Source organism: Penicillium canescens (assembly GCF_028828765.1).
Source record: "Penicillium canescens strain IBT 15451 chromosome Unknown utg000003l_segment0_segment0, whole genome shotgun sequence".
Lineage (NCBI taxonomy): Eukaryota > Fungi > Ascomycota > Eurotiomycetes > Eurotiales > Aspergillaceae > Penicillium > Penicillium canescens.
The window spans coordinates 539,327-552,340 of NW_026703965.1; the positions used below are offsets into that span (position 1 = coordinate 539,327).

A 13,014-nucleotide genomic window follows, 5' to 3' on the forward strand; every position below is an offset into this window, starting at 1 on the left:
AGATATCGGCGAATTCCGATGATAGTCTAATTGCATTTCAGGATATATCGCTGCCATGTAATTTGATGGATTTTTATCTTCCGGTGAACTGTCTGGATCATAACGACCGCAAGCATTTACGGATTGGCTTTTACCACTTACTAAGCAGCCTAGAGATTCAGATAATAGTAGCACAAGTTACCCTTAGAAGGCTTTAACAATGTAAAACTGCGACACGTAAGCTTTAGTGGTCGTGATCTCATTTACCCCGGTTTTCCCTTGGAATATATCCAAGGTATCCATTACTGAAAATATTCTTCTTTCATTTGTTTACGGCGTTGTATCGGGTTTGGACGAGTCTGACGCCTTATCCGGGTCTGTGGCGACTGATCAGTCTTAGAGCTCTGCTAAATTGGTAGAGCTTCATGTAAGGTTTTGATCATGCCAAGTGAACAAAAACGTCCGCCAAGCAGTTAGCAGATAAGGCGCAGCGGCATCGGCAGCCTCCGCCTCTCATAGGCGTCTGTGACAACTATGGTCCGCTTCCATTCATGAATAGCTTTTCAGTGATTTTGCTTCCGGTGGACTCACTCGCCGAGATGATAAGGACTTAGAGAGTCTTCATGGATAACACCCGCGGTCCTTTCCGTCACCAGGATAAGATTTCTCCTTCTCTCTTTCGATATTCGCCATGTACAACTGGGTGCATCAAACCAATCCCTAGGCGGCTCGCAGCCCCATCGGGCGCTGGTTCCTTCTGGAAAACTCGGCTCATGTTCGTATTTCTATTCAGTTGGACTGACTATAGAAGCCTCGCGAGCGCAAAGGCAGTTTCTTCTTTACGGAGATCCGCGCCGGCCTAGCCACTTTCTTCGCCATGGCCTACATCATTAGTGTCAATGTCACCATTACTTCCGATTCGGCTGGCATCTGCATTTGTCGTCCTAAGAGCCAGGCCGACATTTGCAGTTCCAACACGGCATACTTGCTGCACCGTTCTCCACCCGCCATTTTCGGTTCGCCTGTGCTTTTCTAGACAAATTACAGCTAGGTCCTTTTTTTATTATATATTATGTTTTTTTCTATTCCTCTATATCCCTTTCCCTAGGATATATATATTCTATTTAAATCATATAATATTATTGGTTGTGGTTAAACATAACAAGCCTTTATCTAGAGACATGGCTAATGCCCGAATTCCCCACACTTGCATAGACCTTAACCTTCTCGGTCATGTTAACCTCATACCTACCTTTGCACCCTTTGTTCTTTGGTCTTTATATATGCTCGGCGTCTCTCTCTTTCCGCATTTCCCGAGACTTTCTCTTTGTTCTTCTAGGGACATTCTTGTTCTATCCTCCCAAATTATGTCACAGCCCTTATAATTTAAGATACCGGTATAGCTATTTCGTATATAAGCAAGCGGGAAACCGAGCCATTCCCCCGTTCCACGAGGTAAGTTCGCCCGCCTAAAAATACGCTATATGAACATAACAACGTATCTAAATCTCTCCTAGCTCCTCCCTCCTCACCCCCACAATGATCATCGGGTCACAGTTCCGATCCAGTTCCTCGTAACACCATTCACAAAACTAACCTAGAACAGGCGATGTGGCGGAACCACGATCAATCTTAGGCTATAGTTCATACTTTCAAAACTTTATTGATGATCAGCCCCGGGTAGATCACACGGCGGTTATCACACAATCGGCCGTACCAATCTGCTGCTAGGAGTTGCTACTTTAAGGCGAACTGTCATCAGAGAATACTCGAATTACACCAGAGCCAAAAGAGGAAACGGCTGAATCTGTAAGCAGCTACAGCTCTAGAATAGCTGGATGGTGCTGAACTAGGTACAAGACAACAAATGGCGTGCTTCCATCCCACCTCTCTGGACTAAGCCTCGAGCCATCCACCTCAACTCTTATCTCTCTCGTGCATATCTCAGCAGCAGTACAAGTCAACCTTGAGTCGATGATCGGCTGTCAATAATCATACACAACCGGCCAGAAAACCGAGAGCCATGTTCCACAGCCCAACTGTACGGAATGTTTCAAGCGCTGAAGATTTGCCACGAAGGGAACTGCCAGGTCTTCGCACTTTTCATTGACGAAGGCCTAGAAGGCTACCATATCGGCGATGCAAAAGGAGCCAGCTGTTCGAACTTCTCGAACTCGGATGCTAGCAATCCAGAGATCAGTCTCTACCATCTAAAAAATTAAGGGTTTTACGGACGCAGCCCGGAATCCAGAGATCCATTTTCCACCAAACATGCCAAGAGGCCCATACAAAATATAATCCCGCCATGTGCGAGCTGAATGTCTTTGGCGGGGAGCCAATCGTCATCCCTGATGATATTGCGGGCAGTCTCGACATAAGCGTCATTTTCGTATTGGAAAAGATGACCCCAACTGAGCTACGCAAGATCCGATCGGAATTCTTCAGCGGTGTGACCGATGAGCAGTTCGTGTGGGTTGATGTGTCACATTGACTGGTGTCACCGGATATGCAGGGATTGATAGCATACTTTGAATGCGGAGAGTTCGCCAACCACTCGCCTCCAGACAACGTTCTTGCGGTTGACCGTAAGACTCTTTCAAATGCGATGGAGTCAATCGATCAGCGGGGAGACTGGCAGACTATTATTGTTGCCTCTTACGAAGCTGGTGATGTGTGGTTTAAAGATGAGATACATCATTGTTTTGGTTATATATCGACTGGATATGGCTATGGTGGACGATGTTACGGGGAAGCTGAGAGTGTATATATTACTTTGAAAATTGCCAATATGAGGTAGGATGAGCTGTGTGAGGGTGCACCAGTCGTCTATTGGAGTATCTCACGTGGGCTAAGGAACATTCAGTGCAAATCTTCTCGCGGTCTTTTGGTCCCGAGGAGATGAAATCCCGTATGGAATGATTCACAACTGTCTCACCGAAGTCATCTCATAATTCAATTATTATTCTGGACTTCTTCATCGGGTCTAAGCCGACAAAATGAGAAGAAAAATCAGCAACTGTGGCTCGGCACTTATACGAGGGTGCCCATGTGGCAGTTTATCAGCCTCAAAGTGTACAAAAGCCCCACAAAAACAGGCCAAGGCCAGCACATCGAAGTGTACAACGTCAAAATATCTTACGATATCAGGAGCTACATTACAATGTACTAAAGTGTGTCTTTTATTGCACTATAATAGTCAGAGAGGCGTGGGTCACAGAAATTTCTCAATGGTAGTGGTACCTGCGTTCGAATAATGTTTCATCAACGGGGTCCGTTTCAGATCCTTTGATCCAGGAGGCACATCGAGTTAAAATACATTTTAAGTCTCATGTCTTTGACCTCCCACCAAAACCATGGAACTTGGAACTAGTGCCGCTGAAACTAATCTTTTATTGGAACAAAGCGGCGACTACGGATGGCCTTATGCAAGGCGCTGCTGACTGCAGAAGAAAACGGAATCAGCTGTGGTTGGGGGGCCAGAATACTTCCATTCGCGACGCACAGACAGCGCTGGTGACTTGTCAATGGTTTTAACTGTTAGTAACTTGGTTGTAGTGGTAGGAAGAAGCTGTTTTGACCGTCGAAGCAAGATTAAAGTCAAAATAATGTAGAAAGGTCACTCTTAATGTCCTCAGAGCCCCGTTAGATATAGCGCGAATAAGAAGCAGCGGGGCAAGCCCTAAGAAGTGAGCGCAAGCTTTAAGTTGGAGTATCTCTGACTGCCGATCGCAAAACCCTGCCTGTCGAGGTATTATTATCAATGAATTATGTTCGAGTCCTTTCAGCCCAATGGAAACCAGTTCCTGATTCGCACCCCCGTCCGAAGAAATGGGTTTCTTTGTCCCCCGGCCCAGTGCCTTTTCTCTCTCCTTTTCCCTCCTCCCACCCTTGATAATCGAAATAACCAAAATACGGCAAATTCCACATTTGATAACAAGCTGTTGACTGTCAGTCCATAATGCTGTTCGTGCGCCAGCTGGTCCGGCCACTGCTCGCAGCGCTGGTTCTGGCGACCATGGCAACAGCCCAGAATTACGGCTCCGTCGTAACCATAGGGTCTCCGACGTCAGACTCGTCCTCGTCGGCTACTAGAACCTCAACATCGACTGGTATCGCGACTCATACAATTCAAGTTGGACATAAGTCTGATCCACATCAATATTTACCCAGCAGCATTACGGCCAATGTTGGGGATATCGTCACCTTCCAATTCTATCCCACCAATCATTCGGTCGTGAAAGCAGACTATCTCGCGCCATGTGTGCCAGCTAGCGGGGATATCTTCTATTCGGGAATGTTTGACACGTTCAATGAAGTGGATGGACAACTCATCGGGGACGTGAGTCAAATGAACCAATCAAAAAGATTTGTTGTTGACTGATACTGACAACAAGGATAGCCTCCAACTTGGTCACTTAGGGTAAATGACACTAAGGTATGTAGTCGATTTGAATCCTCCCTGTACTACAGAACCGCAAGCTAACTTTCCTGTCCGTAGCCAACGTTTTTCTATTGTACCGCAATAGACTCTTGTTTGAAGAATGGTATGGTTGGCGTGATAAATCCGGTATGACGCCCAGATTTTGTCGTCTTGATTCGGACTGACACAAATCGGTAGAATACGACCGAGACATTTACTTCACAATACAAGAAAGCACTTGACTATCCTTACATGCTAGTCCCTGGGCAATCCATGCCCGCTGAAGGCGGGGGTACTTCAACAGAAACAAGCACAAGCTCAACCACAAGCGCAACAAACAGCGGCAGCTCATCCGGCAAACACGGCCTGTCCACCGGAGCTATCGCAGGTATCTCCGTCGCAGCAGTAGCATTCGTGGCAATTCTGGTAGCGCTATTCTTCGTCCTCGGTCGCAATCGTGTATACTCGCAGTGGATGTCCTCTCAAGACGGACGCACTGAGCGAACGGCACGGTGGGCACTGTTCAACTCGGACGCCCATAGCAACAGCAACCGCAAGAGTGAGATGTCCAACAGTAGCACGAAACCCACCCACATTGATATCAGTGCTGTTTCCAGCCCGGATCCGAATGTGCGTACATTTTCACCGGCGACAGAGAATATTTCCTCGCATGGATCTCCGTCGACACAGCAGGGTCATTGGAGTTGGAACGAGCCACCACCAGCGCACCGCCCGCATCTGGCACCAACGGAGTTGGAGGGTCATCCTATGATTTACGAGGCACCGGATAACAATCGATCTTGAGATGTTCTGGCGATGTAGGAGCTAAGAGTTTAGATGACTAGGTTGAGAGGTCAGTGCAAGTGTTTTTGGGTTCCTGTGGTGTTGTGGTGTTGTGGGTGTCTTTTGCTTGATTTGGATATGTGTTTTGAGGCTGTTTTGTTTATATAGTGATACCTATGGTTCCTTTCCTGTTTTGTTATAGCAAATAATAAGCTGCATTTTATACTTCTATCGTCATTTGACGTGTGGATCGCTCCCAGATTACCCCGTATTTCTCGTGTTTGAGGAAGTACATACCTGATCAAATCCCAGAGCAAGGATCTTTGCTCATGTTGATACTCATGCTAAATGGAGAGAAATTAGCTCCCGTGCTGATCGGATGAGTGCGCAATTGGAATATAAAATCTTTCATAAATGGCATACAGTGCCATTCGTGAAGTATTGGACCGTCTATACAAAACCCACGAACTTCCAGGCGAGTATACCCTTTCATCCATAGTTTTCGCTACTTTTGCTTGTCTCCTTGCATCTCCTTTCTGCCCATTTTCAAGTGCTGGAAGTAATAGGACGATATTCAGTGGTGGTGCCCTGCCCGGCTGGTCAAACATTTAAGAGATTTCATTTTATGCTAATGAATGGCTAAACCCGTTTATATAGATCGTTGTATAGGAATTGCGATGTACTGAAATCCATGATCGGTTAATGTACAGGAAATAACCGTACATTACGAAACAATTCACGCGAAATTCTGAAAGATTCCGCATCTCGTATAATACATGTGGGGTGGTATTACCTCCCCATCAAGCCGATTTCGGCTTCCGCGAGCAACTTCAATGAATCGCCCATCTGAATTTATCGCCTAAGCGAACCATGCCGCCGACACCACGCCGCGGTGCTACACAAGGTAACTGGAACTCGTCTCAAGGAGGTTATTAACTAATAGTGCTTTTACTATAAATTTCCCCTTGTGCCGGTAACATATGATATCAAACCACTCGCGACAAACGCGGTACTGTTGGTTGATTATAGAAAAGCCTGGAGAGTTCGTCGCAAATAAACAGGAGGCTCTTTATTTAGGGTTCTTTGCAAGCGTTTAATAGTCAGCGGTGTTTTCCTATACTAAGCAAAAGACCCCCCTTTTACCACCCTCCTTCCTTGCAATTACCCAAACAGTCTCAAGGTCTAGGTCAGAATCGTGTGATGGTGCCAACCCAATACTTGGTCCTTCCAAGGTTGTTGCAGGCAAGGCGGGTGATCCGCTGACTGCAACCTTATAATAACGGCACTATAGTGCATATCTCAAGGAATCTTTTAGGGAGGCTGGGCTGAAAAGGTAGGAAGTATTATTCAAAAATGATATCATATAACACAGGCTCCAAACGGTAAATCGCTTTTATGTTCCGACAAAGGCCCGAGACCCAAAAAACAAAGAAAAGTTTACTCTACATCAACAGCGTCGGTGATACAGCCCTGGCTAGCATCCCGGACGGTTCTGTGACCCATTGTTAGCGGGTATTCCAAGAGAATATAACGAGAAAACTTACCTAGCATATTTGCCAAGGGTACCGCGCATGGTGAGACCGGTCTCAGGGAGCTGGCCGGCAGCCTTGCGGGCCTCCCAGTTCTTGCGACGCTCAGCGATCTCGCTCTCGGGGATTTCGAGATCAAGGAGACGCTTGTTAGCATCGATGGTGATAATGTCGCCGTCGTTGACCAGACCGATAGGACCGCCAACGGCGGCTTCGGGAACAATGTGACCGATCAGGAAACCGTGGGAGCCACCGGAGAAGCGACCGTCGGTAATAAGAGCAGCGGAGTTACCGAGACCGGCACCCATGAGGGCGGAAGAGGGCTTGAGCATTTCTACAAAGGTTGTTAGTGGAGTCAAAACCAATCAAGTTGATAATCTTCACGCACCAGGCATGCCAGGTCCACCCTTAGGACCGCAGTAGCGGATGACAACAACAGTCTTCTCATCCTTCTTGATCTCCTCGCGCTCCAGAGCGGCGATGAAGTCATCCTCGCTGTCGAAAACACGGGCCTTTCCGGTGAAGGACATACCCTCCTTACCGGTGATCTTTCCGACACTACCGCCAGGGGCGAGAGATCCACGGAGAATTTGAATGTGACCAGTCTCCTTGATGGGGTTGGAGAAGGGACGGATGATCTTCTGGTCATCGGGGAAGCCGGGTAGCTTCTCGAGGTTCTGGGCCATGGTCTCGCCAGTAACGGTCATACCAGAGCCATCGATGAGGCCCTCCTTCAGGAGGAGCTTCAGGAGAGCGGGGGTTCCACCGATGGCGTGCAGGTCAGCCATGACGTACTTGCCGGAGGGCTTGAGGTCAGCCAGGAAAGGAATGCGGTCAGACACAGCCTGGAAGTCGTCGATGGTGAGCTTGATGCCAACGGAGTCGGCAATGGCGATCAAGTGTAGCACGGCGTTGGTCGATCCACCGGTGATGTTGACAACGACCATGGCATTCTCGAAGGCCTGACGGGTGAGGATGTCACGAGGGCGGATGTCCTCAGCGAGGAGCTTCTTGATAGCGCCACCAGCAGCGAGACACTCGAGGTACTTGGCCTGCGAGTTGGCAGGGTTGGAGGAAGAACCGGGAAGAGTCATACCCATGGTTTCAATGGCCGAGGCCATGGTGTTGGCGGTGTACATACCACCACAGGCACCCTCACCAGGGCAGGCGTGGCGGATGACGTCGAAACGCTGGGGCTCGGTGATCTCCTTGGTGATGAACTGACCGTAGGCCTGGAAAGCGGAAACGATATCGATATCGGCGTTGTTCTGGGTAACGGCGCAACCGGGCTTGATAGTACCACCGTAGACCATCAGACTGGGGCGGTTGACACGACCCATGGCCATCAGGACACCGGGCATGTTCTTGTCACAACCGGGAATACTGATGTTGGCATCGTACCACTGTCCACCCATAACCGTCTCCACGGAATCGGCAATCAGATCACGACTCTGCAGAGAGTAACGCATACCGGAGGTACCCATACTAATGGCATCACTGACACCGACGGTGTTGAACTGGAAACCAATCAAGTCCTGGTCCTGCACACCCTGGCGAACCTTGTTGTTCAGGTCGAGCAAGTGCATGTTGCAAGGGTTACCGTTGAACCACACTGACGAAATTCCGACCTGTGCCTTGTTCATGTCCTCCTCCTTGAGACCGACCGCGTACAACATCGCCTGGGAGGCACCCTGGGACTTGGGCTGCGTGATATGGCGTGAGACCTTGTTGAGGGCCTTGTCATTCTGGAAGCGGGGGATGGTGGTCGAGAGAGTCCGGCTAAAGAGTAATGTACGAGTTAGTAACCGTTTGAAGCAACTGACAGATGGACTCACGCAGTCGCGGTGGACCGGGACAAGCTCCGGAGAGCGGCGGGCATACGCGCCCGAGTCTGAGGCAGCATTTTGATTGATATAAGGATCTAATCTAGAGACAAGTCTGTACTAGATACGATCAATTGAGTCAAAAGTCTGGAGAAGGGAGGGGAGCAAGAAATAAAAGGCGGGAGCTTAGGAAGGTCGGAGTTTGAGTCTTCCTCCCCGGCGCCCCACCACCCGGGGGCGACCAATTGTAGGCGGCTCGTTGTCATCTGCATAACAAGCATAAACTGCCGAACTACATCGAGACGGTGTTTGGGTTCAATTTGGGTGTACAATGGCTTGAGTCTGAGCCAATATTGCTTATGGATATTGCAACAATGTTGTGAGTTACGGCGATTGTTACATCCTAAAATTGACACCATGACTCGAAGTAGGCCATGCAGACTTCGCTACATAAATCACACCATGTCTTTATGCTCTCTTGGACAGATGGTACAGTATGTACGGCTTTGTATTTACTTTAAGTAAGCAGATATCTAGTAGCTCCTCGGCAGTTCAAGCACCTTCTCGCTGACATAGTTCAGAATCATCTCCCGACTGACGGGCGCAATGCGAGGCACAAAGCACTCGCGCATATACCGCTCAACATCATACTCCATAGCATAACCCATACCGCCATGGGCCAACACTGCCCGCTCACAGGCTGTGAAGGCAGCCTCTGCGGCCAGATACTTAGCACTGTTGCATGCCACGCCGATTTCGTGGAAGGGAACCGATCTATCGTTGGCGTCATACAATTTTGCGGCGTGGTAAGTTGCTAACTTGGCGGCCTCCAACTTCATGTATGCGTCAGCTAAAGGGTGAGAAACACCTTGGTTCTGGCCGATCGGTCGTCCGAATACCACACGGTCCTTTGCGTACTGCGAAGCCTTCTCCAGAGCAGCGTAGCCCAATCCGAGAGCCTCGCCTGCAAGAAGACAACGCTCGGCGTTCATACCATGAAGAATGATCTTGAATCCGTCGTTTTCACGGCCAATTAGGGTGTTGATGGGGATCTTATAGTTGTCGAAGAAGACCTCATTGGCATCCACGGCACGTCCACCCATCTTCTTGATTTTGCGCAGATCCAGTCCAGGGTTCTCGCGGTCGATATCAATACAGAATATTGAGAGACCCTCGGTCGTCTTCTTGACTTCTTCGAGGGGTGTAGTCCGGGCCAAAAGGATCATCTTCGATGCGACCTGCGCACAAGTGATCCAAATCTTCTGACCGGCAACAGAGTACCCATCGTCGGTCTTCTTGGCGAGGGTCTTGAGCTTAAGGGTCTCCAAGCCTGTGTTTGGTTCAGTCACACCGAAGCATGTTCGCCATGTGCCATTGATGATGTTTGGGATCGTGGTTTCGAGCTGCTCCTTGGTGCCGAACTTGGCTAATGGCTGCGTGGCATACACATTTGCATGGATAGCTTGGGCACCGGCCATACCTGCGCCAGATTGTGTAATAGTCTGCATCATCATTGTAGCCTCAGAGATACCTAATTAATTATTAGCAATATTCCTCGAAAATTCGTATTTCAATGAGTGCCAATTTACCTAAACCTGCACCTCCGAGGTGTTCGGGTAGAGCAATACCGAGCCATCCATCCTTTGCTAAAGCAGCGTGGAACTCTTTGGGATCTTTTTCTTGTTGGTCCCGCTCCTGCCAATATGTGTTGGGGAACTTGGAGCAAATATTTGAAATGGCCTCACGAACTGTGAGCTGTTCCTCCGTAAAGCCGGTCATACTCATGATGTCGCGCCGCCCCGATGTGGAGAAAGCCGCACGAGCTTGAAGGGAAGGCGAGGTCCGGAATGATGTGACTCTTAAGGGTGCAAGTCGCTGCGACCGCAGAGCCCGCTGACACTGTGAGCGATACATTTTTGCAACTGTATTTGATATGTGAAAGAGCTTGAGTATTCGGTTGGAATATATACCCCGTCTGGGGTTCCCATATAGCCGATTCCAGGTCTTGGCGCCGGTACGGCAGTCTGTTAAGGCCATCAGCTCAAAACTAATTCTGCCGCATATATATTACTAATACTGCCACCGCTATGCATACCGTTAGGACCAATAGGGTCTGACTGACAGAGATTACATGGGCGACTGAAGTCGGCACGTGAGCTGAGCGCGTACTTAATAGGTGTGAGAGTATGACTGCCTGATGGTAGTCATAGTAGCCTTTTGGGTTCACGTCCCACTTTACTGAGCTCTCACAGTAGGGTGCTAACACCTAGTACAACACAACTATTATAGATTAGATTGAATTTTATCTTCTATAAAAAGCACTCTCTAAACCAAAAAGTTTAGAAAGTAAGATAATATAAACTTATTCTTCGATTTTGCGATAGGCGGTCTAAAAAACGGTCTAAAAAAAGGCCTAAAAAGCGGTCTATCTAATCGTGTTACAACATTTTCCATGTCATTGTAGAATGACATGTAATTATCTAAGGCGGTAAGGGAGACGGTGAGAGATTTATGGGGGAAATTAGTTTTGAGCTGATGGCCTTACTAGTCTGCCGTACGTCGGTGATCGGCTGCGTCGAACCGCCCCTCGGTTGCATGGGGACTTGAGTTATGCACTGAAAATCATGTTTCATCCACTATGAAATCATTGTTTGATTTGCACACTTATCCACTGGTAGATCCTAGATAGCCGATTGTAGTGTATGATACTTGGACTACATCAAGGACGTATATTTTCTTGGTGGGCCCGCCAAAATGGATGTATGTCAATCTCAGGACGTAGTTGAGGAGAATAATTATGGGAACTTCCTATGTGACACATATTCTCGATGTGGAACACAAAGATCGATGTGGGTTAAAAATGGGCCGTGACATGGGACTTGTTATAATGTTTGCTTAAATTCTGTTTCTCGATTTGCGTTAAGAACTCAGTTCTTTATTCTCCCTGACTTGAAGTCTGAGGATCTTCTCTTCCCACATCACTTCGTTTCTCTAAGAGTTCGAATCTGCGGACGACTTGTAAAGTGGCATAATAGCTGAATGGCAACGCGATAAACCACAAACCCAGATTGATGCTTGCCGTGGCAATCAACGCAGTCGGCACAGCCTGCACACCAAACCCAACCGCGACAGCAGCAGTCTCGATTCCTCTCAACAATGAACTGTATCGAATCTGATCACCAGGTGAATCTGAAAGATTTGAAATGCACCAGTAGATATAATTCTCTACCAGTGCCTGACTGATGCGCTCAAAAAGGTACAGTCCAAACCCACGACCGAAAGTTCGTTGATCCTCCCAGTCCAGGACAGGGTTGGTATGCCGATACTCGTTCTGGATAATCACAGCCCAGATCCAGGTCGCGCTATTCATCATGGCGATCAGCGTGAATGTGACGACAGCCCGATGCTTTCGACTTTTCAACCAGGGCAGGTCAACCAGTGAGCCACTCAGCCAGGTCGCCAGTGTGCCAACGACCGCATTCATAAAGCTTCCGAGTGCTCGCGAGCGAACAGTAAAGTATGTCGCGAGATATGTGCCTGGGTATGCTTGGAGCCACCCAAAATACCAGAATAGGGGCACTAGGAGCAGGATGGATTTACTCCTCAGCAGCCGCCACATCGCGCGTAGTTCTTCACGCCAATGTATGCCCCGAGGTGCCTCAATGCGTGTCCCATCATCTCGCTGGACCTTCTCAGGGTTGGACAAGAGAAGACCAAAGAATAACCCGAGACATTGAATGGCAATGAATGCGAGATACGTCTGGTACCCAACCTGGCCGCGGTGATTAACTGTATGGTTGATGCCGAGAGAGACAGCACCGCCAATGATATTTCCAAAATTGCGAAAGGTGAACCATGTCGCAATGTACCGACCACGCTTGTGGCTCTCAGGATAACCTGTCGCGACGGCACCTTCAACACTCCAGAAAAAGCCAGCGCTGATTCCACAAGTCACTGAGCCGAAATACACAAGCCAGGTGGCACCACTGCGATTGTTGAGATAGAGACCCGCGGCGTATAGCGGGTATCCAATTGACCCAAGCGCGAGAGTATACCGGAATCCGATAGCATTGGTGATCCAAGGGCCGGCAAAACAAGTTACTGTCATGAAGGCATATAACAAGGCATTGGCAGCGTTCACCAAGTCAGGGCTTTGGGATCCGCCCACACCCAGGCCGTTCATTGCGGTCCATATTCCAGGGGCACAGAATGCACACGTTCCCACGATCAGTATTTGGAACAGTGTGCTATAGAAGAAATTTGGTCGCGATGGTAGTTGCTCATCTTGGCTTTCGACCACCCTCGCAATGTTGGATTTTGCTTCTGGTTCTGCCTTCGAGGATGATGACATGATTGTGCGACTTTCCTGCGAGAGACATACAAGATGCAGACCCTGTTAACTTTCAATTATCAGCTCCAAGCAAAAGTCATACACAGGGCTTTTATATGGGTAACTTAGCCCGAGGTTTAGCGGGATGTT

The 13,014-nt window shown here is 48.5% G+C and overlaps 6 protein-coding genes across 6 annotated transcripts; 3 read left to right on the top strand and 3 right to left on the bottom strand.

Moving 5' to 3' along the window:
• Positions 1 to 670: 670 nt before the first annotated feature.
• On the top strand, positions 671 to 1,015 carry N7446_003665 (uncharacterized protein; the record flags this gene model as incomplete). Its single annotated transcript, XM_058512414.1, has 3 exons — positions 671 to 682; positions 704 to 754; positions 788 to 1,015. The coding sequence occupies 3 exons, from the start codon at positions 671 to 673 to the stop codon at positions 1,013 to 1,015; spliced, it is 291 nt and encodes a 96-aa protein (XP_058373743.1).
• A 1,269-nt stretch (positions 1,016 to 2,284) lies between these two features.
• On the top strand, positions 2,285 to 2,470 carry N7446_003666 (uncharacterized protein; the record flags this gene model as incomplete). Its single annotated transcript, XM_058512415.1, has 1 exon — positions 2,285 to 2,470. One exon carries the CDS (start codon positions 2,285 to 2,287, stop codon positions 2,468 to 2,470), a length of 186 nt encoding a protein of 61 aa, XP_058373744.1.
• Positions 2,471 to 3,937: 1,467 nt separating this feature from the next.
• On the top strand, positions 3,938 to 5,203 carry N7446_003667 (cupredoxin domain-containing protein; the record flags this gene model as incomplete). Its single annotated transcript, XM_058512416.1, has 4 exons — positions 3,938 to 4,318; positions 4,379 to 4,414; positions 4,478 to 4,546; positions 4,598 to 5,203. The coding sequence occupies 4 exons, from the start codon at positions 3,938 to 3,940 to the stop codon at positions 5,201 to 5,203; spliced, it is 1,092 nt and encodes a 363-aa protein (XP_058373745.1).
• Positions 5,204 to 6,504: 1,301 nt separating this feature from the next.
• Positions 6,505 to 8,642, bottom strand: ilv3 (dihydroxy-acid dehydratase ILV3). The gene is made up of 4 exons (XM_058512417.1): positions 8,547 to 8,642; positions 7,100 to 8,490; positions 6,727 to 7,045; positions 6,505 to 6,674 (listed from the first exon to the last, which is right to left on the bottom strand). The coding sequence occupies exons 1-4, from the start codon at positions 8,612 to 8,614 to the stop codon at positions 6,620 to 6,622; spliced, it is 1,833 nt and encodes a 610-aa protein (XP_058373746.1). The 5' UTR covers positions 8,615 to 8,642; the 3' UTR covers positions 6,505 to 6,619.
• A 425-nt stretch (positions 8,643 to 9,067) lies between these two features.
• On the bottom strand, positions 9,068 to 10,448 carry N7446_003669 (acyl-CoA dehydrogenase family protein; the record flags this gene model as incomplete). Its single annotated transcript, XM_058512418.1, has 2 exons — positions 9,068 to 10,065; positions 10,124 to 10,448. 2 exons carry the CDS (start codon positions 10,446 to 10,448, stop codon positions 9,068 to 9,070), a joined length of 1,323 nt encoding a protein of 440 aa, XP_058373747.1.
• A 1,021-nt stretch (positions 10,449 to 11,469) lies between these two features.
• N7446_003670 (uncharacterized protein) lies at positions 11,470 to 12,885 on the bottom strand (the record flags this gene model as incomplete). The annotated part of the gene is made up of 1 exon (XM_058512419.1): positions 11,470 to 12,885. One exon carries the CDS (start codon positions 12,883 to 12,885, stop codon positions 11,470 to 11,472), a length of 1,416 nt encoding a protein of 471 aa, XP_058373748.1.
• Positions 12,886 to 13,014: the final 129 nt, after the last annotated feature.

Bases quoted from the DNA above. Each gene is read 5' to 3' on its own strand.
- ilv3 (XM_058512417.1), bottom strand. From the start codon at position 8,614: ATGCTGCCTCAGACTCGGGCGCGTATGCCCGCCGCTCTCCGGAGCTTG. The intron at 8,491-8,546 runs GTGAGTCCATCT...ATTACTCTTTAG, and splicing joins TCCCGGTCCACCGCGACTGC to CCGGACTCTCTCGACCACCA. The intron at 6,675-6,726 runs GTAAGTTTTCTC...AATGGGTCACAG, and splicing joins ACCCTTGGCAAATATGCTAG to AACCGTCCGGGATGCTAGCC.